General features: G+C 38.1%; 1 protein-coding gene across 23 annotated transcripts in view; it reads left to right on the top strand.

The window, feature by feature from the left end:
* Pde4d (3',5'-cyclic-AMP phosphodiesterase 4D) overlaps window positions 1-18,209 on the top strand; it is a 1,361,839-nt gene extending 1,343,630 nt beyond the window's left edge. For all 23 annotated transcript variants that reach the window (XM_063258692.1, XM_063258681.1, XM_063258684.1 and 20 more), the window contains 6 exons: window positions 748-912; window positions 2,379-2,478; window positions 11,326-11,480; window positions 12,241-12,363; window positions 12,816-12,998; window positions 13,441-18,209. In XM_063258692.1, the coding sequence (XP_063114762.1) occupies window positions 748-912; window positions 2,379-2,478; window positions 11,326-11,480; window positions 12,241-12,363; window positions 12,816-12,998; window positions 13,441-13,854 (1,140 nt within the window). In that variant the 3' untranslated portion in view covers window positions 13,855-18,209. The remainder of the gene's footprint in view (window positions 1-747; window positions 913-2,378; window positions 2,479-11,325; window positions 11,481-12,240; window positions 12,364-12,815; window positions 12,999-13,440) is intronic.
* The last annotated feature ends 4,759 nt before the right edge of the window (window positions 18,210-22,968 follow it).

Genomic DNA, 22,968 nt, shown 5'->3' with positions numbered 1-22,968 from the left:
CTTGCTGTCTAGATTGTGGATTGTGTGTATATTTTGTCTTCCTTAATACTCACCCTTCTTTGCTTATTTGTATACTTTTTAAGTTCTTATTTGCTCCTTTATCAAGGGGCAAATAAAGATACAGAAAGGTGGAATTTTTTTATCTTTGTTCCAAAGCAATCTACTAAAACAGTAGTTTAAAAATCATCTCCATGACCCTGACTTGCATAGATAATAGAAGAGATAATCTCGGACTGTAATTTTTTCAGTCTGTTTTTTGGCATTGTGCTGTGTTTTCCATATCCATGTGGCATTCTTGTGGAGCTGTACCGCAGCTCGGAGAGGATTTAAATGAGAATTTGAGATTGTGGCTGATGCCTTCAGGTGGAGTAGGAAGCTATGCCCCTCATGCAAGTGTTAAAGTTCCACTGATGTGACATGGACTGGCCCACGGTGCTCCTCTGCAGCACCTGCTTGACCAGGCACACAGGAACCTTCAAAGTCCACAGTTCATTCCTGACTCCACCAGCTTTGATACAGCATCCTCAGCATCTAAAATGGCAGCTCTCATATATTGTTTTACCTCATTTTCGGGATCTGGAGCTTCCAAAATGTTTTCATTTCCCTCAGGAGACATGTAAAAGTACTATTTCCATTTCTGGATTATCTTTAGAGAACACTGATATGTGATTTGTTGTTTGTTTGTAGAACCTCTTTTTGTTTGTTTTTATAAAGACAAACATGTTAATAGGATTTCTTTTCTTTCAGGAGCGGGATTTATTAAAAACTTTTAAAATTCCAGTAGACACTTTAATTACATATCTTATGACTCTGGAAGACCATTACCATGCTGATGTGGCGTATCACAACAACATCCACGCTGCTGACGTTGTTCAGTCTACTCATGTGCTATTGTCCACACCTGCTTTGGAGGTGAATTTCTTATCTAGAATTTCAAGAATACTAATTTGCGATTCATAAAGGTCTCTTAAACCTTTGTGAACTGAAGAGTTTGCAATGAGAACAACAGTTGGCTTCATGGGAAGTATATTGATTAATAGAGGAAAAAATGTTAATAAACAGTTGAATGATGAATTTTACCTGTGAAAGCTGGTCAGGGATTTAGGGATTTGTCTGTAATAGTGCTTTTTCAAAATGATCCAGTGGACATTTCATAAAGCATGTCCAGCTTTTAGACTATTGGTCGGTTTGTTTTCTTGAAATAGTCTGGTGAATTCTATATTTTCATTTCAAAGAATTTGATATTAATCTGACCATTAAGTGTAAGGAATACATCATTTCCTGTAAAATTTACTAGAAAATGTCTTAGTTTCTTTTCTTGTTCCTGAGATGAAATACCTGACACCCAAAGTTAAGGGAGGAAAGGTTTGTTTAGGTCACAGTTTGTAGAGGTTTCAGTCCCTAATTGGCTGGCTCAAGGACAAGGGAACTGGCAGAGGGGTAAAAGTTCATGGCAGCACAAACAGCAAAAATAACAAGGGAGAGGAGACAAGACTCTGTCTATCCCTTGTACTCTGTTGGCTGCCCCTGGTAGGGCAGGTGTTGGTAGGGCAGGTGTAGCACACTCACTCCCTTAATCCTAGTCAAAACTATGCCAACCCAGTCAGCGGAGTGATTTACTAATCACACATTCTTAATCCCAGCATCACATACTATAGATTCAGCAGCCTTTGAAACATACCCATGACTGCATAAGGCTTTCAGGGGACATCAGGACACAAACCATAATAGAAGGGAATACTTTAATGTCTCCAAATTGAAAGTTGTTCCAGTGTTTACTAAAACAATTTGATTTCCATAATCGTTTGAGGGAATAGATTTTTTTCTGTATAGTTTGGATTTGTTTTCATTATAAAATTGTGATAAAGTGTCACATGGGTGAATGGTTAGCCACTTCCTTTTTTAATTCCACCATTTAGCAGAGACATTTGACAATGTCTGGAGACATTTTTTCGCTGTCACAATGATCATGTTTTTGGTTATACGTGCTACTAGCATTGTGTGGGTAGAGGCCAGAAATTCTGTTAACAATCCTAAAATGTACAGGACAGTTTGCAAGAAAGTGTTACTTGGCACAGAAGTGTCAGTAGTGCTGAGCCTGAGCATCTCTGGTTTAGATGGAAGAAAATAATAACTCTTGTCTTAATTTTATGTACATCCTCAGATTATTATTAAACATAAAATACTTGTAAAATATTTTGTTTCTTAAATTATTTTTAAAAGTTATACTTAAAAAGTTGGTAGATCTCATTCTGTAAGCCTTTAATACATCATGGTATATTGTAAGAATTTATTTTTTATCTGAGTTTTAAAAAGTTATTTCTCAATTGTTTATATTTTTCCATTATAGAACACTAATTTATTATTCTTTTTTCCAGGCTGTGTTTACAGATTTGGAGATTCTTGCAGCAATTTTTGCCAGTGCAATACACGATGTAGATCATCCTGGTGTGTCAAATCAATTTCTGATCAATACAAGTAAGCAAAATTCATCTGTTTTTATAAGACAGTTTTTTTCTATCTACATTTGTGAGTGGCTGAAAGTCTTTATAAACTGTGGTCCTTCCCGAGTTATGTTCTTTAAAGATGTATAAATGTTTTAGTGGTATCTTTCAATGTAATCTGTCTCTGAAAATTACCATTAGTTCCTTTAAGGCATATGATGTTTAAAAAACATGTATGAGAACACTTCTGTAAAAACAGTGCATTGCTGTTCCTAGACAGGAATAATCAAAAGTGCGAATATGTACAACGATTTGAGTATACTGCCTGTAAAGTTTTAAATGAACAAACACTATGGGAGTGAACAAACATTTTCTTACCTTGTGTAGATCATCATTTAATTCCCTTCAGAAGCTGTTGCTCATCTTTTTCTCCTTTTAAAATTTGTCAATTATCAAGACTTCTCTTTTAATTTAATGTTTTAGTCATTTGATTTTTTTTCCAACTGGTGCCCTCTCACCATAAAATTAATTTGGAAATGTAAGCAATGATGGATACTTCAAGATGGTTGTCTGTGACATACAGCAAATTTCTGTAGAGAATGTGTAGGTAATGCTTGACCTCAACCTTTATAAAGTGCTTTAGAGTCACAGAAATTATCTGGTACTTGAAGGTGACAGAGGGGTGACAAGTGTACTATGAGCTAATCCTTTCCCATTATGGTAGATTATTATTTTATATGTGAAAAATGCAGTTATTAAAAATTTTTTTCATATTAAGACTAGATTTTTTTCACTGTTTGAATTTGTGTAAATTTTTCTTGTGCACTAAAGCAGTCCAGCTACACAGTAATAGATGTTTATTTACCATATACTTCATACTTTGCCATAGCCAGATTTAAAGAGATAATTTAAATATAATCTTGCTTTGAGAGATTTAACTCAGATATCTAGGACTGTTTAAATCTATTTTTATGTCTTTCATTAGCTTTCATACTCTGCTATAACAGCAAAATTTAGAGACTTACTCATATAGAAAAGGCTTGGAAAAGTCAAGTGTTTCCTGAGATGTGTGGTTAGTTGAGTGCATTTTAAAAGTGTGGTTTAGAAACTTGTTTATGCGGGTTGGACAAGGTATTTCATGTTTCATCCACCTTAGAAAACTCATAATGGGCACTTTCAGGATTATCAAAACACATAAGTATTAATACACATTGGATGCCACTTCCTGAGTTTGCATTGTGTCTGGTGTTGGCTGTTTCCTAAGAATAGCAGGCAGGTCATACAGTACAGTGTTATACAATGTATGCTGGAACTTTCTACCCCTGGCCTGATTTAGTATTTTGATGGTTATGCATTTTTTTAGTATGTTAATATTACATATTTTTAACAGATACATAAAAATGTTTTAAGTTTGATATTAAGAAAGACATTGTTTTTGTTTTAATCAGAAACACTGAGTATAAAAAAAAAAAACACTGAGTATTCAGATTGGTATATTTTCTTTGCATTCTGTTATTATACAGTACCAGTAGTAGGGAATCCATGGCACGCATGACACAGCTAGCTATTTGTTACCTTTGAAATCTCTAAAAGGTTCATCATCATTGTACTATATGTTCCTTTATTACAGCACTAAATGTAAGAATAGAAAAAAATGGAAATAACTAATAATAAAGGCCATTGTTTTTAAGTAATGTAATACATTTTTAAAGGATAATAAGGACTGATTTTATTTTTTTCTTGTGAATCCTCCAGGGGCAGTTTGACTTAGGTTATCCCCTAGAGGATGCCGGTGAGCATTAGGGCAGCTATGGAGCCTGTCATTTAAAGTAACACAGCCCTAGTCCACAGATAAATTTAATAGCCTCTAAAATTTGAGAGATACTAAATATGGAGGGACAGGCATTGAGGGGAGGGCAGAGGAATATAAAGAGAAATAAGAAGTGTTACATACGTGCACTAACTCCCCACAAGGAATATATGTACTGCAACTATGCACCAATAAAAACTTAAAAAAAATTGAGAGGTACTGATGTGGGTAAAAGAGACATTTGAGAAATGATTAGAAACACAAAGACAGTGGCCAGAGATGTCATTTTTCTAGTAACCTGCCTCACTGGGAAGATAACTCATTCTGCTTATGGAAGCCTAGCAAGCCAAAGCATAGTAAGAGTGTACTTTTTACCCTTGCTATTGGCTCCACCCCACCCTGTGGAAATTCTTACCATTACATAAAGACCCAATCATTTTTTACCCCCGTGCCATGTCGTTTAAACAGGCTGTTCCTTTGCCAGTATGTTCCCCTTTTCCCTCCTGTTTTCCCCTCTTAGATTGAGAGCCACTACAAGTATATTTATAGTCAGTTGCCACTGTGTCTCTATCCAGTGACAGTTTGCAGAAGAAACTGTGTATGTTATCAGGAACCCACATTTCTATTATGTTAATAATGTCACATAACCCTCACCACAGTTCATGCCGGTGGTTCTTACTTTACAGTTAAGAACGAAAGAGGAGAGAGTATGCTGACTTCAAAGCCATACTAAACTCATGATCATTTCATCTCAAACACTGATTTTACAATATCACAAAGCTGATATAATGCATATGGATTTAATTCCTAAAAGTGTGTTTTATTGAGCAGATAAGCGGAGATTATATAGAATATACTTTTATTTACATGCTATGGGATGGTCAATTTGTGATTTGACCCTATGTTTCTCTTAGCATAGAATACCTGCCTTTTTATAGAAGAAAAGCTTAAAATGTTTTAATAGTTAAGCTTTTATAAAAGTATTTCTTCTAAAATAGAAACAATATGAAAAGTAAAGAAGATAGTAAAAATCATCCAAAATTCTTCCCTGGAAGGTGTTGTTCTCACTGAGCACCATTTATACTTCTCTCGAGGTATTATACACAGGCACAGGGACAAATTGGAGAGATGTAGAAACTCAAATGTAGGGATTTTCCTGTCTTGTTGTTTGCTCAGTAGCCTAGCTTGCATAGTTTAGTTCAATTAGCTTTAGTCCTATTAGTGGATACTAAAGTTGTTTTTTTGTGTGTGTTATTTTCAACTTGTATGATAAATCTTAATTTTTTTAATTTTAGGTATTGGTATATAGATGCTGTTTATTTAGTCCTCCAGAAAGCTTACACATTTTTACCAGCAGTGTGCCCTTTCCTCATACTCTTGCTAGCTCTGGTTTTTTTTTAATTAAACTTTTAAGAACAATTATAAATTTGTTGGTAAAAAATTGAGTTTATTTTGCAGGAATATTTCTGAAGTTACTTTCTTATTATTTGAAAGTAACCTATAATAGTCTAAATAGTTATTTTCTTGTACATAAATTGTGATCTAATCAGTAAGAATTTGCCAGGTACCTACTGCTTGCCCTTGTGTGTGAAGTACTGGACTGATACTCAAGAGAAAGCGCATCTCCAAGAGCTAACGCTCTTAAGAGCCTATGAGAGTTAATTTTATATATCAGCTTGACTGGGCTGGTAACTTCCCTGAGAGCTGGTAAAACATGATTCTGGGCTAGTGCATGAGAAAGTTTTGAGAAGAGACTGGCACTTGAAGCAGACTGAGCAGGATCTCGTGTGAGGGGCTGACATTCAGGCCACTGAGTACTCGAGAGTAGATAGTCCTGCTGTCTCAGTTTGAGCAGGGACATCCGACTGCTGCTCTCAGACACAAACACTGTTGACTCATGTGCCTTCAGACTTGAACTGAGACTTAAACATCATTAACCTTCTCCTCTCCCACTCCCTCCCATTCTCTTTCTCAGGCCTTCAGCCTGGTACTCTTGTAGACTGGGTTATAATTTATATACATTAAAATAACTTCGTTTTAGAAGGGTTGTCACTAAAGGCTACTTCTAAAATATGGGAGAGTAATGTGATACTTCCAAAATATTACTGAAAAATAAAACCAAAAAGCCTGATTAAAAAACCCAGACCTGGCAAAAGTACAAGAGAAAGGCATACTATACATAAAAATGTGTTTATGTTTTCTGGTTTTCATGGTTCTCTGTGTTCTGGACTACAAGTCCTATAATTTTTTGGCTTCCATAATCACCTTAGCCAATTCCTGAAATAAATATATGTGAATATATATCTATGTCTTATGACTACTGTATTAGTATTGTGACTAATACAGACTTTAGTTTTGAGACTGGTTATAAAGTAACAGAATTCTAAGATGAGTTTCTAAACTTGTTCTGCAGTTTTCAGGATTAGCTTCGTAATCTCTGTAGATCTGAAGATACTATTAGTTTCAGTAGAGAAGAGAAAACACTTGTAGTCCATAGTGTGAACTTTTTTAAGAGACACACAAAATATCCATTGTATTCTTAACGAGTTATGAGATGCAAAAATATAACTGAGCCTGTACATGAAACCTTCAATATTTTTAGAAAACTCAGGAATCTAATGACATTGCTTGGTCATGTCTAATGTCACTGGACCAAAAAGGAAATAAAAGAATGAGGTCAGGAACTGGAATTTCCAGATGAAGCACAGCATAAGTGGCCAAAGTATTTCTAGGTGTGTCAGAAAGAGTGATTTCTCAGTAGAGCTAAAATTCCTGAAAATCAAAGGTAGAACTTCAACCTGGAATTGGCTGAATTGCAATGCAAAGTGAACTCCTATTTTGTAGAGTATCTATTGTTCAAGCTTAGAGAATAGAGTAGCAAGGAAAATCCAGCTAAAAATCAGAAGCTTTCCTACCTTAGCAAAATTCTAAGATCCCAGTGGTGTGTGATATTATTTCTTCTAAAGTGAAAGCTTAAATTGTTGTATTTGTTCTCTTCTACAAAGCAAAAAAGAGGCACAATTACTAGCAGGCCTGGGTTTTAGGGACATCTTCCACATTCAAGTATGTTACTCTGCCCCATTTGCCAAGTGACCTGAAAAACTGTTAATTTTGAATGGATCCCAAAATAATAGAAAGCAACTCTGCAACAGGGCCAGGCCGCTCTGCTGCTGGAGCGCTTTGATTCTGCAGATCCAGTCTTGCTCAGTGTTGGGAGCCATTAGGGATGCCTCAGAGGTGAATCAGGGCACACACATTCAGTTTAGAGAAATGCCTGCCATCATCTCAAGATAACTACTTTCCTTTTGAGACAGCTTAGTAGACCACACTGAGTGTTTGACTGTGGTCCACCCATATGACATAGGCTGCCCATTGTGAACTCTTAGCTACCAAGTCACAAAGGTGATCTTTCATGTTAACACTCTAACGTCACATGGTAGTGATATATACAGGATAGTCCCCAAGCAGACTGAAGGCTCAAGTAATTTTCAGGAAGTGGCCCAAATGTTTGTGGTTCCGTCTCTTACTCTACTGTTTTCTTACTCCTACATGCACTTGTAGTCTTACAATTCTTTAAAACCAATATTGAGAAGGCTTGGTCGATAGATGGTCCTGTACAATATACAGTTACTACCCACATGTGGACAACTGCAGCAATGTTGACCTTCTCTGATATCCCTTAAAGGCCAGTTAAGAGGAGAAACCTTAGTGGGAAAAACTGTGGGCAATACACTTTGCTTAGAAGAAAGCAGGTCCAGATATATGATTATACAGTAGTCATGGATCATAGCCAGTGGTTTGGCTGGATGCTCAGTGACTTGGTACAAACATGCTTAGACAAGAGGTATGTGGATGAATGTCTCTGAATGGGAAAAAAAGAAGGGGACATATTTGTGTATCATGTGAATGTTCACCCACGGGTGGCCTCAGCAGAGAAGAGCTTTGATAATCCTGTGGCTGGGATGGATGATCTATTCTATAGATATCAAATAGCCTCTTTCCCTAGCCATCACTGTCACTGTCTAATGGACTCATCAACAAAGTGGCCATGGTGGCAGGGATAGAGGTCACACATGGGCTGAGCAAATACAGACTTCTGTGCAGGGCTGACTTAGCCATGGCCTCTTGCGAGTGCACAGTTTGCCAGCAGCAGAGACCAGCATTGAGCCCCCATGTTGCACCATTACCTGGAGTCATGGATCAGCTACCTGGTGGCAAGCTTATTACATTGGGACGATTTCCATAATGGAAAAGGCAACATTTTATCCTTAGGAGAATAGGTGCTTTCTCTGAAAACAGACTTTCCTTCCATGCAGACAAGGTTTCTGCCAAAACTAGCATCCTTGGATTAAGAGAATACCTCATGTGCTGACTTGGTATCCCATACTGCATTGCTTCTAGCCTGAAAATTCACTTCATAACCAAAGAAGTACAGGCATAAGTCCATGATCATGGGTTTCACTGATCTGTGGTCCCCACAGTCCTAAAGCAGCTGGCCTGAAAGAATGGTGGAATGGCCACCTGAAACCTTCATTATAGCACCAGCTAGGTGTTTGTACCTTGCTAGGCTGAGGTAGAGTTTTTCAGATCACATATGCTCTCAGTTAATGTTCAGTGCCGGCTGCTGTTTTTCCTATAGCAAGGATTCATGGATCCAGGAATCAAGAGTAAGAATAAAGTAAATTATGCCCAATGTAATACTACTGATGCTGGCAAGAAGACCGACTTTATTCATGTGCTCTTTCCTTCTCAGTTAATGTTGGATGTGGAGAGTGGGCAGGTTCCACCACACAGCTGAGAACATGTGCTTCATTCCATTTTCCCTCTTGATTCTTGGAAGCATCCTGGCAGAAGTACATGGCTGAGGAAAGCTGCCCACCTCTTAGCATCCAGGGACCAGAGAGAAAAAGCCGCCTTTAGTGTGTCCTATCTCAGCCAGCAGCCTGTTGGTTGTTGCTGTGCACACTCAGAGGAGGCCCTCCTGCCTCAGTTTACTGTTCACCTGCCAGTCATCTCTGGAAGCACCTTCCCAGACATACTCCAAATTATGCTTGTTAGTGGCTTTTCAGTTCAATCAAGTTGACAGTCAAGATTAACCTAAGTCTTCAAATAAGCTGAGGAGATTTGGGGAAGAACTTTTAAGAGATTGGTACAGAGTTAGGACTGATAAGGGAAAAGGTGATAAGTAAATATTTAACTCACAGGAGCAAGTATGCAATTGTTTTGTGATAATAAGAGAAGGCTTCGGTGACGTGTACTTAAAGATGAAAGGGTTTCAGCACAAACAGTGTATAAGCAAGCATCTCCACCCTCCTTTGCTGAAATGAACATTGAACCAAAGTGCGATTTGTTCATAAACTTTCAAGAACTCCTGTTTGAAGTTTTAGATTAGCATCCTTTGTGGAAATTGACTGAGAAGCTACATAATATGACTATCTCTTTTAAGAAGTGTGACTATATATCTTTAATCTTAAAGATAAGTAGAATATTAAATGACTACCCTGAGATTCAAGTTTTTAAACGCTAACATTTGTTCCTTTAAAAACCCAACTAATACCCCTTCACACATTTTTGTGACAGAGAGACTAAAGAGATTGTAGAAACCAACAGTTCAGCAAGGAATCACTTTTTTTTTTTTTTTTTTTTTTTTTGTCTTTCTGGTCAATCTGGACTCTTTCTGAAGAGAGAGCCACTTTCCAAGCAGGCTTAGCGGCACCCTTGGACATCTTCACATTTTGTGGGCCTCCCTGTGCACCTTCCCCCACTGCAGGCCTCCACCTGCTTGCAGCAGCAGCTCTCAGCCTGCTCTTTTTCAGGCTCAGTAACTGTTATTTCTGGTATCTATCTTTACGGGGCACATCATACAGTTAGGGCCTCTAGTTGTCCTGAGGATACCTTTATCTGCAAACGTATTTACTTCTTTAAAAGACACTAGTAGATGAATTCAGCATTATTTTCCCAGTTAGAAAACATGCCTTCCTTTTATTATAGGTGTATTTAATACGATTCTTCTATGAAAATACATGTAAGATCCTACATAGTTTCAGATTTTTTATTGTTAACATATTTTATCCATCCTTGAAGCCTTTATATTTTATAGACAATTTAAAAGTAAGACTTTATAAACAAATCAAAATTACCTGCTCCTTTAAGCATTCCTGCTTCTAAAGGATAGGAGCCAAAATTTAGATGTACCAATTTTTATTGGTATAGTTCTAATAAAATCATAGGCTTTCTCAGTAGATACGGGTCCTGAGCCACTCCTGAGCTCCTTCAAAGAAGTGAGTGACGTTGGGCACTTCTCCAAGTCTATGTTTGTGAGTTAGTCAGAGGACCAAGCGTGTGTGCTTTTAGCCTTTCCAGTGACATGTGGAAACAGTAAAGCATGAAAGTTTCGTTTTTAATGACTACTTTCTAAATCTGGATCTGCTAATGATAGGACTAGCGATAAGGCAAGATCGCTTTCTGCCCGACATGTAGGTCCAGGGCAGTATGAGAGAATGGTGCAGGCTCCACCTGCGGGTGTAACAGCTGGTACAGCATCTCTATGCAAATTCATGAGCAAACAGGTAGAAAGTGAAATTTGCTTGTGTGTGATGAACTGCCAGGATACTTAGGTGAGGAAATGGAAGAAAATGAATAAAGCTTAGAAATTCTGCATCCTGTGATCCTTGTGTTACATAAATTGCAGAGTAGGTAATCTAGAGTTATCAGGACAGAAGCCTTACCTTCTGCAGATGTTAGGAACAATGCCATAGTCTACTGAATTAATAGCAGATCTTAAGAGTGTAAAACCCATGTGGTTTGTCTTTCACCTCAAAAGCAGTGGAGGCCCACAGGGTAACATGACCTGCTGCATGTCAGGAGTGAATTCTAGTGCTCCCAAGATTCCAATGCTCTTTCTGCTCTTACATTACCCAATACATTGTTTCTCAGATATTGTTGTATAATGGTAAAGATGTTAGAGAAGGTTAAGGTAAGTTGGTCCCAAACCAAAAGTATCATACACGTTAAAGAACAAAATGTACTTCTGATTGAGTGGTTTAGTGATCTCCTGTCATTTTCTTTCAGACTCTGAACTTGCCTTGATGTACAATGACTCCTCTGTCTTAGAGAACCATCACTTGGCTGTGGGCTTTAAATTGCTTCAGGAAGAAAACTGTGATATTTTCCAGAATTTGACCAAAAAGCAAAGACAGTCTTTAAGGAAAATGGTCATTGACATTGTAAGTAACTATAATGCAAGACAAAGGGGAAAAAGTTACCATGGTGTAAGTTGCTTCAAGAAAATATAAAAATGAGATGAATCTCAAATAAAAGGAAGTACGTTTTCAAACCTATTATTGCCCTTTCAGTTCTAGAAGCTGCCCCTGCACTAGTGTTCCCGAATTAGTTTTCTACTTCAGCAGTTTGGATTGAAGTACCATGATTGAAGTTTTACTTCAAGCTCCTTTTGACAGGCGGGAGGTAGAGAAAGATGAATAAGCAGAGAGCACAGGACATGAGCTGCAGTTCAGATGAGTTTTTCCACCAGTTCATGACTTCACAGTGACTTTAAGACAAACCCCTGGTTATTCAAAAATTCCCTTAAGCTTTGTACATAATACAGGCAGCCAAACATGGTTGCCTGTACATAATACAGGCAACCAAACATGGTTGAAGTGATTTGTGAACATCCGTGAGTCAGTTCATTAGAGTCCAACAGCCACTTTTCAAAGAGTGAAGTAAACCTCAACCTAGCCACACAGATCTCAGCCCTTTTCTCACGGTGAAAGTGGTGGTCAATGCCTTATGCTCCTGGAATTTGAGCTTCCAGAAGCTTTTCTGAGCTTCCAGAAAACTTGGTGGGAAAAGACTGCCTGAGGAGGATTAATTTCCATCTGTCATTGGGTGTCATAGTAGTTTCTTCCAGTCCTTAATTACCATGTGCAATTCTGACTTTTTTCCTCTGGGCTTTATTTAATAAAATATTCTTTGCCTTTTAAGGTACTTGCAACAGATATGTCGAAACACATGAATCTACTAGCTGATTTGAAAACTATGGTCGAAACCAAGAAAGTGACAAGTTCTGGGGTTCTCCTTCTTGATAACTATTCTGATAGGATCCAGGTAAATCCTTATTGTATTCTTGTCCTGTGTGTGTGTTCAACTTTAATAAGGTATTTTCTTTCTCCCATGTTACACTTTTAGTAACTGTAAGCAAGATTTTTACCCACGTTCTTATTGCTATAAATTAACAAGTTAAAACGTTGTTGGTCTTTTCATTTGCATACACATTTTTAAAAAATACCCCAGGAAAGAAAACCAGCCATTTAAAGTAGCTCTGAATGTAATCTACCATGTACATGCACAGTTTCTCTTATGATACTTAGATGCAGTAGAAGTGGCATAATTTGGAACTATTAATACAAGTGTGAACCACACAGAGACACATCATGGTTGAGCTACTTGGAATAAATCTTACACTACATGTATTTTTAAGTATCACAGTCATCCAATGTGAATTTCTAGCTTAAAAAAAAGAGCAGGTGCTGAATAGAGAATGCCTCTATCTATTTTAGGTCCTGCAGAATATGGTGCATTGTGCAGATCTGAGCAACCCAACAAAGCCTCTCCAGCTGTACCGCCAGTGGACAGACCGGATCATGGAGGAGTTCTTCCGCCAGGGTGACCGGGAGAGGGAGCGTGGCATGGAGATAAGTCCCATGTGTGACAAGCACAATGCATCCGTGGAAAAATCACAGGTAACGCATGACTGAGTCCATACAGCTTTGGAAGAGATCAGAGCTACAGCTGTAGCATTTATTTATACAGTACTCACATCTGACAGTGTTTCATTAGCAAAATTACTTCATTTTAATAAGGCCACTTTTACCTTAGTGTTTAGAATCCAAAAATTTTCATCTCTGTCATACTACATTCATCAACTCTTCTAAAATATGGTCCAGGCTGTAAATACCCTACCGTGTACCATGTAAATATACTCTTGAAATCAGTTCCAGAAGCTAACTTTCCCCAGTGGGTAACAACACGTGAATGTGATCTGTTGCCTGGAGTAGTGATTATTTTGCCCAACTAAGGTTAGTAGTTCTGTTTAGTAATTTATATGTGGACTAGGACCTAGTTACCCTTTCCCATTGTGCTGGTGCTGTTGGACTATTCAGACTGATTTTTTTTTTAACCTAGGTGGGCTTCATAGACTATATTGTTCATCCTCTCTGGGAGACATGGGCAGACCTTGTACATCCTGACGCCCAAGACATTTTGGACACTTTGGAGGACAATCGTGAATGGTACCAGAGCACAATCCCTCAGAGCCCCTCTCCTGCACCTGATGAGCAAGAGGAGGGCCAGCAGGGCCAGACTGAGAAATTCCAGTTTGAACTAACTTTAGAGGAAGATGGTGAGTCAGATACCGAAAAGGACAGTGGGAGTCAGGTGGAGGAAGACACAAGCTGCAGTGACTCTAAAACTCTGTGTACTCAAGACTCCGAGTCCACTGAAATTCCGCTTGATGAACAAGTGGAAGAGGAGGCAGTGGGGGAAGAGGAAAGTCAGCCTGAAGTTTGTGTCATAGACGACTGTTCTCCTGACACGTAACATTGCAGACTCACTTTTTTTTTTAAAGTAGAAAAATTGTTTCCAAAGTGCATGTCACATGCCACAACCATGGTCACACCTCACTATCATCTGCCAGGACGTTTGTTGAACAAAACTGACCTTGACTACTCAGTCTGGCGCTCAGGAATACCGTCTCCAGTTTCTTCACCTCCATGTCATCAGAGTAAGAGGGACATCTTCATGAACAGCATTTTAACATTATTTCAGCTTGGTCAAGCTGACAAAGCAGATAAAATCCACTCCAAAATATTTCCAAGGGAGCGTGGCTCATCAGGCAGCCCAAAAGTGTTTTGGATTCAGAGTTACTTGCTTGCAATATTTTCTGGAGAAAGACGGCGTTACATGGAAGACGTGAACTTAGTGGATAAAGCAGCAAACATGTCAGGAACGGAATGCAGCATGAATCTGTTCCCAGAAGAGACAGGAGCCACAGAAATTGCATAATTTTCTAATTTCCAGTCTTCCTGATACATGACTGAATAGTGTAGTTCAGTGAGCTGCACTCACCTCTACATTTTGTATGATATGTACAAGATTTTTTGTAGAGCTTACTTTTATTAAATGTATTGAGGTATTATATTTAAAAAAAACTATGTTCAGAATTTCATCTGCCACTGGTTATTTTTTTCTAAGAAATAACTTGCAAGTTTTCAGTACAAATCTGTGCTACACTGGATAAATCTAATTTACGAATTTTACTTGCACCTTATAGTTCATAGCAATTAACTGATTTGTAGTGGTTCATTGTTTTATATACCAATAACTTCCATATTTTAAAACAGAATAACAACTTTATGTTGCTGGAAAGCCTTTTTATAAGTCTTTATTTACTTTGCTTTTTTATTTCACCCTTTTCCAATAAGCAGAATTGCTCTCCACCGACATTTTTCTTCATGGTGTGCAAAGTGAATATTTGTTCTGTAATACCTTAATGTGCGTTATGTCCAGTGTCTTAAGCCTCACAGAAATATCAGTGGGTGTTACCCGAAGCAAATGGAAGATTATATAAATACCCTGTAGTTAAAACAGTCAGTCTTTTTTAGATATTTTCCTACTTAGTGTCTTCTGATGACTTTTTACTGTCTATTGCATTTCACAAGTGCATGTCCTTGTAGTAACACACACATTTCATGTTCATTTTTGTTTTTTACAGTCAGAATATGAAAAATGTTTTTCTCTTGTGCTACTTTAATGTGTGCTTGAATCTCTGTTCATGTTTGCTAGACAAGGTCTTACCAGATACATCTATCTCTGCCATTCTAATTGATGAAAAGGAGTGGTAATAAAATTAGGGGCAGGATTTGTTTCTACCCGAGGTTGACCATCATCACTGGGGTTTACTGTGGGGTTACAAACAAACGTTAACAAAAGTTAACAGCTAACCAGGTAACGTTTAAGAATATCAAACACCAGTATGATTTCCTTCTATTATTTCACCATGGATGGGAGGCTGTATGGAGAATATCCCCAACACAAACTTTTAAGTTAGCAGCTACTCTTTCTTAGCAGAGAGACGTGCAGCTTGTAGGAACTGCTTTCTCACTGACTGACCCGCAGCATGTGTTGGAGGAGGGAACTATTTCTTCTAGCGCACAGGGTGGAGCAGTTGATGTGCCCACCAGCATCAGTTGGTTGGTAACGTCTACAATACTGGATTAGTAAAAGTACTCTGCCTAAATAAAAAATTAGCAATCAGTAAAAACTCCCCATCGGTTTTAGCATTAAAAACTGTATTGCAGTTTTAGAGATAAGTTACCAGTGTCTATCTGCTGTTGGCAGTTGATACCATGGGCTGTTTAACGTGGACTTTATTAATAACTGACGTGGAAATAAAGAGTTTACCTCCTGTGTGAATAATTTGGAACCTACATAATCCTTTTTTGCATTAATAGCTAATAAGTGAGTTAGGACAGAAGGGATATCCACCTATGTTGAAGGTAAATAAAACATTTAAGAAAAATTGCAACCCTGAAGAAATTTGTAATTTGAATTTCTCAAGAGCATTTTGGGGCCAGATAACTAAGTCATCAGTCAAGGAAATGACTGAAGCTGAACATAATTCTATTTTAAGATCCAGCTGATGCTTAGCATCTTTGATAGAAAAATTCTGATTTTTTTCTTTTACATAGAGCAGAATGGGAATTAGCCAATTACTGAGTTGGATTGCTGCCCCCTTTTTCCCCTGTAGAAACCCAAAAGGGTAAAGTAGAAACCTGTGTTTGACCAAATGATTTCCCGAGAACATTTGGGAATTTGTTTTAATTGTATCTGTTCCTGAGGGAAGTCTAGAAGAAAAAAAAACAAAGGGTTGAGGGTTTCTCTTTCCAAATTATTCTCATTCCTTCCCATGCCTACACATGGTATTTCCCCCACAGAGTGCCTGGAACTCTCATCAGCAGCAATATGTCATAAACAGATCTTGATATGAAAGGGTTTGTAACTGCACTAAAAGAGACTTTCCAATTTGTTGGTTTTTAATGGTACCAGGTTGTAAAGATACTTGCCGATGGACAATCAAATTGCAGAAAAGACATAATATCCAAGAATTAGGGACTGATGCACTTGGCAATCTCTTTACCCTCTCCCTTCTCTCTTGCCCCCCTTTCTCCCTCCCCCACGTTCTCTCACCAAAATGTGCTTCAGAAATGCACACTGCTTTAAAAAGATTATCCTTACACAAGTGGCTTTGCATTTCCTAAAATGCCATAAGAAAATGCAATATTGAGTACTGCATGGGGAAGAAATGTTTAAGTTTGTATAATACTAGTACATTTCAGCTTGCAAGTTACTGAACACAATAATGCTGTTTTAGTTTTCTTTTGCATCAGTTAAAATTCACAAGAAGATAATGTAGATAGAACAAATTGCAACAAGCAAAGAAAAAAACTTGAATGAAATGGATTTTACAGAAAGCTTTATAATTTTTGAATGCATTATTTATTTTTTGTGCCATGCATTTTTTCTCACCAAATGACCTTACCTGTAATAACAGTCTTGTTTGTCTGTTTACAACCATGTATTTATTGCAATGTACATACTGTAATGTTAATTGTAAATTATCAGTTCTTATTAAAACATCGTCTCATGATGGGATGGTGTTGACATATTTGGAAACTCTTGGTGAGAGAATGAATGGTGTGTATACATACTCCTTGTACATTTTTCTTTTCTCCTGTAATATAGTCTCGTCACCTTAGAGCTTGTTTATGAAAAGAGTCGAGAAAACTATAAAATACATAAAGATATATAAATTTAAATAACATAGCTGCAGGTCTTTGGTCCCAGGGCTGTGCCTTAACTTAAACCAATATTTTCTTTTTTGCTGCATTTCAAAATAAAGATAGAGCTAGGGCTGGGCAGTATATATCCAAGCTCTCAATTAAATTTCTGGCAATAGTTGGATTTGACAAAACCACAGACAATCTCTGCGAGATTCTCTAGCCCTTCTGAGATACAAACTCATAACGTACTCCTTGCCACTGAGCAGCACAGGATGTGTGAGGATTTATTAGCCAGCTGTGGGTCAGGAGCCACTTCCGGCAACCTTAGATTGTTTCTACTTTCAGATATTACTGGGGAAATATATTCTTGTCCAGTGAGTATAGAAAGTCTTTTTTTTTTTTTTTTTTTTTCTCTTTTATAGGAAAATGAACTTGTAGGTGAAAAACTTGTTTTGAAATTGGTGCCTATAGGTCACATCTTGATTAGTCATCCTGTTAGGTTAGGTAATATACTGTAGAAAAGGTCGTTATTTGAACCCTAGAATTTGGACTGAAATCAAATTTCTTTTAAATACCATGTTGTGTAGGATGCCATTTCACAGAGCATAAAGGATTCATTACTCTCCAGTTTGTGCAAAGTTTGTATCTATTTAGAATTTTTAACTTTGCACAGTGGCTCCTGGAAGTTATAATTCCTGGTGGACAGTATGGAAATCTGTTGCTGCTGGCTGCCCAGCCCTTTGAACATGTGACTTACCGGTGAAAGGAGATTGTTTTTCTAGGAAAAATGAACCTCCTTTATTTTGTTTTATTTTTTGACACAAACTGTAGATTTTAGCAGCCCTGGCCCAAAGGTATTTGATTACTTTTGTTTTAAATAGTACAAAGGGGACACTATAACTACAAAATACATCCTTACTGATTTTAGTTGTTTTTAAATTTTCTTTGGATATGTTTCAGAGCAGTAAATTGTGTGTGAGCATTACAAATGTTTCTTTTAGTGGTTTCTTAGCCTCTCTTACAGCCCATGGGGATAGTACTGTACATCAATCAATACCTTCATATGAAATTTTTATATGCAATGAAAATAAAAGCATGGGTTGATTCTGCCTATTTATGACCTGGTCTTTTACAAATAATAAAAAAATTCTTAGTATTAAATTGTAGTCTACACACTTTTCCGTAAGTAATGAAAATTGTTGAAATGAGGTAACATCATAAGTCTTTGTTCAGGTTTGTAACCAAATGAAGCCAATTTATGTTACCTGACCTTGCTACATGAAACATTTCCCAGAGTAATATATATGGCCTATAAGATAAAGCAGTGTTTTCTAAACAGATGCACGGGACCCTCGCGTGCTTAACTGTGCCACACCAGAATATTCAGTTACCATCCATACATTCTACAGTCATTTCCCAGGTACCTACTCTGCAAAATACAAGCTACACAGAACAGTCTGCTCTAAGGGAGTTTATAGTCTAGAGGAGAAGATGCATTAAACTATCCATTGCATGTGTCGTTACTACTGTGCTCAGTACAATAAAGAAACTCAGTGCTGAGACCAGGAAGGAACCTGAACACGACTTGTCCAGGCCAGACAAGCTTTTTCCGGAGGAAAGTGCTTTGGGCCAGAGATCTGAAGGACAGTAAGGAGCCATCAGGGGAAGAGTTGAAAGGCAGAAGAAAGGCGCCTAGACAGGAAACACTGTGAAATCCCTAATCCCAAATGATCTTGAAACTTCTAGAGAAATTGGCGGACAGCAACAGGGAGAGTCAGCAGGGCAGAGGGAAATGTGGGGCTATTTGTAATCATCATATGTGAAACAGCACCCTGCGCTGTGACTGTCTCCATAACCCACGTACTCTCTTTATAGCACCACAAATGGAAAGGAACAACTGGTTATCTCTCCCATCAGAACACAGCTCCATAAGAGCAAGGTCTTAGCATGCAGCTGTGTTTATAGCACTTAAAACTATACCTGGGACACAGTGACTACTTAATGTGCTTTCAGTATAGCTACCAAATTGGTAATGGTTATACAGTCATCCTGCAGTATCAATAGATGATTTGATTTAGGATGCCTCACTGATGACAAAAGCCAAAGGATACTCAAGTCCCTTTTTAACACGGTGCTTTATTTGCATATAACTTCTGTACATCCTCCAGTAATTGGCTTGGTACAATGTAAATGTTATGCAAATAGTTTTTGTACTGTATTGTTTAGAGAATAACAAGGTCTGTACCTGGTCAGTATAGTTTCTTTCCCTGTTTCCTAGCCATGGTTGGTTGGATCCACAGACGTACTCACTGATACAAAGACTGACTATAATTTAGTCTGATATTCCAGATACTTTGGGGTCTTGGAGTACTTTTTAACTTGATACCATTAGAAATATTCTAGGTTTTGTTTTTGAGCTGAGTAAATAGAATTTAAGAGTTTTCTACCTTATTGCTTAACCAAAAGATTTCCTATTCATGAATTTTTGTATGAATAACAATCCATTTTTCATGTTAAATGAAAGTAAAAAAATTCATAAATTTAATCCCCAGATAACATTCTGATCATAACCCCCAGAATAAGAGTAATTCAATAGAATGATCAACTTAGTCTCTTCATTATCTGCTTCTGTCCAAGTAAAGAACAAACACTCCAGGAAAAATGTCCAGTTTGTGCCTGGAAGGAAATTGTTGCCCTACACACAGTCTCCTTCCCTAAGGATCATGACCCCAAGTGAAATGATGAGACAAGGAAATGCCACCTTTTTTTCCCTTACATCTATCACATGTTAATTTAGACTAAACTGAGTGTGCTCAGCTTATCCAAGTTTAGATTTATAACCTAAACTTTTCCTCCAACACACATCAAAACACTCTACACAAAGAATCATCTTCCCTGAGGCCAGAGAGCACCAACCCCATTACGTTGTTTCAGCGAAATTGTCCCTGTGCTTTTTCTGCTGTCTGATCCCAGCACCATTTGCCCTGCAGCTCTTTTCATATCTACTAACACTATGATTTACCGTCAAACTCAGTGCAGTGAGTATAAACCTGAGTGTGAATTTGGGTGTACAGAAAATACTGCTTTATTTCCTCACAATCAATTTATTTGGACTCTGTCCCCTCCCATCTCTTGGGAATTCCCATCTGTTGTTTTGGGCAGTCCCCTGTCTGCAGTGTAACCATTCCGTTCAGATGAGCACCCAACTGCAGGCTGCATTGTTTTAGCTGCAGTGAATCCCTGCAATCCCTGGCTCTTCATTTATTTGTCAGGTATGTGGTTTATCACAGACAAATACTGATTCTGCTTGGAAGTCTTATTTCCGTAGGCCCATCAGACTCTCCAGGAAAAGAACCCATTCTTCTAGTATCTTCTTACTATCTCGAGATGGTTGGTGTATTTACGCTGCCCCTCAAACTTTCTATGTTGAAATTTGAACTCCAGCTCTCAGGAGACAGAGGCTTTTGGAAGATGCTCAGGGTGTAAAGGCAAAATCCTCACGAACAACATTAGTACCCTTGAAGAGGATCAGGAGAACTTATTTTTGTTGCAACATTGGATGGCATAGGTACAAAGTGTCATTTATTAATCACAAAATGAGCCCTCACCAGATGCCAAATTTGCCAAACCTTGACAGTAGCTTAGCCTCCAGATCTGTGAGAAATTTGTTATTCATAAATTACCCAGTTTATGGTATTATAGCACGCTGGGTGGAAAAAGACACACCTACCTAAATTAAGGGTTTAGAGATTTTTGCTAAGTGATAGACCACTTGCCTGGCAGCCTAGTATGCAAGGAGGCCCTGGTTTCTAGTAATCTTCTTTTTCCCTGCTATATTCTCTCATTCATTTGTTCTCATTCCCTCTCCAGCCCCTCATTTACTCCTTGCTGTTCAACATTAGGCTTTTAAAAAATGACTAGTTATGACTTCTGTCTATCTCTCATCTTCATTCTGCAAAATTCTGTTCTTACTTGAAATACGAAAAACAAAGATACAAGAATAGTTCAGTCTGTTAACCTTACACATCTGTTGTGCAACTTTCAGCTCCAAGTGTCCACTCATAACTTTAAAATAAATTGAAAAAATTGCCTTCAGGTGGAAGCTATCAGGCCCTTTTGTTGACTTCAGTATGAGGATGGAGCCATTCCCTACTGGTCTCTCTGCTCCACTTCTCTCCCTGATCCTTAGCTTTCACTCATTTCAATTCCAATATACAGTGCTTGAAAATCTTATAAAGTGAAACATTTGACCCCATATGACATTCCCCTGTGTATCCCTATCCCAATATCTGGTGTCATGATTGACTCCATTTTGCAGTGAACAAATAGTAGGTCTAGGAAGATCAGTTGTCTGGCTGAGGCATTCACTGGCTGAATTCCTAGACCAATCATTTACCAACTGCAGAACTCAAATCACCCTCTCTACAACCTATTTGTGTTGTGCCACTAACAAAGAATAAAACTGTGGAAATATTGCCTTTGACTGTTCATTACCAATGATATGATTTTATGATTTAAAGATGGATGACAGAATAGATGACATTCCCACATCCACTTAACTTGTCCACCCAGGCCCTGCATAGCCTTGCTGTGTTATCAGAATTCTCCACAGTGAGAAGACTTGCCATCAAAGTACAAAGATAAGAATCAACAAGAAAGTAAAGAGGTGAGATGGTATGTGCCTCCGCCCGGCGGGAAGCTCAGGAGATGCAGCAGGGCAGGTTTCATGAGACTCCTTGCACTGCAGACTGATGACGAAGGGGACGAAACAAGGCCAGCACGGATGGAGTGCCTGTTACCTCTGCAGGGCATGTAGCAGGGCATTTGCTACATACTTAAAAATCAGAAATGGCTTCAGAATCTGAATTTATAAACTTGTATTCTAAAAACTCTATTATCTTAGAGTAGCTTTTTCTATTCTTGTTTTGAGCCAACAAGCCAGCTGAAGGATACAGTGGCACACACCCACCACGTCCTAGTGCATGGAAGGAAGCGCTTTCATCATCAAGCTGAGTTAATTGGAGAACCAGTCTCTCACCTTGGGATTCTCAACAGTTCGCTCATTTTCTCCCTAGCACCAGTTTCTGTTTCTCACAGTCCTTTTACAGCGTCTAGGAAGAGAGAGAGACAAACATCCAGTCTGCTTTACCTCTGCTGCAGTGCGTCAGATTAATAGGCATAATACCCCTCTCCAACCCAGCAGAAGTCAAGGTCAAGGATGAGGAAGGAACCCAAGAATACTTGTGCAATCCAGACTGTTTGTCCACCACAGAAGACTGCTCAGAAGCAAGCCACTATTGGGAATCCTATGGAATTCTCTCACAGTCAAAGAATATCTTTGAAAACTTATATTTGTGAAACAGTTGCAGGGATTGGTGACAAATATCTAGGGGCTACACTAGGAAAGTTGAAAAACAAGGGTAAAACTAAGGAGAAATGGAAGCAAGTATAGGAAGGAGGAAGGTGGAGGCACAAATGAAGTGAACAGATACTTCTCAGAAGTACAAGTGACCAATAAGCATATGAAATCTGTGGTCATTAGAAAAATGCAAGTTGAAACACCAAGATTTTATCTTACACAGATAGAATGGCCATCATCAAGAAATCAAGTGCTAGCAAGGCTTCAGTGAAAACAGAACACTTCTACATTGTTGATGGGGATATAAATTAGCACAACCATTACAGAAATCAGTAAGGAGACTTATTAAACTAAAAATAGAAAATCCATTTCTATTCTACCTTCTGGGTATCTTCCATTAATAGCTAAGAAAATAATATTACAGCAATATATACATACCCATTATTCTTAATAGCTAAACCTTAGAAAGGGGCCTGTATGTCCATTATCAAATGAATGGATAAAGAAACTGTG

Source organism: Cavia porcellus, unplaced genomic scaffold, assembly GCF_034190915.1.
Source record: "Cavia porcellus strain 051 isolate PalLab524CR breed Dunkin Hartley unplaced genomic scaffold, mCavPor4.1 scaffold_11, whole genome shotgun sequence".
In the NCBI taxonomy this organism is placed as follows: Eukaryota; Metazoa; Chordata; class Mammalia; order Rodentia; family Caviidae; genus Cavia; species Cavia porcellus.
This window is presented reverse-complemented; position numbering and strand designations above follow the sequence as displayed.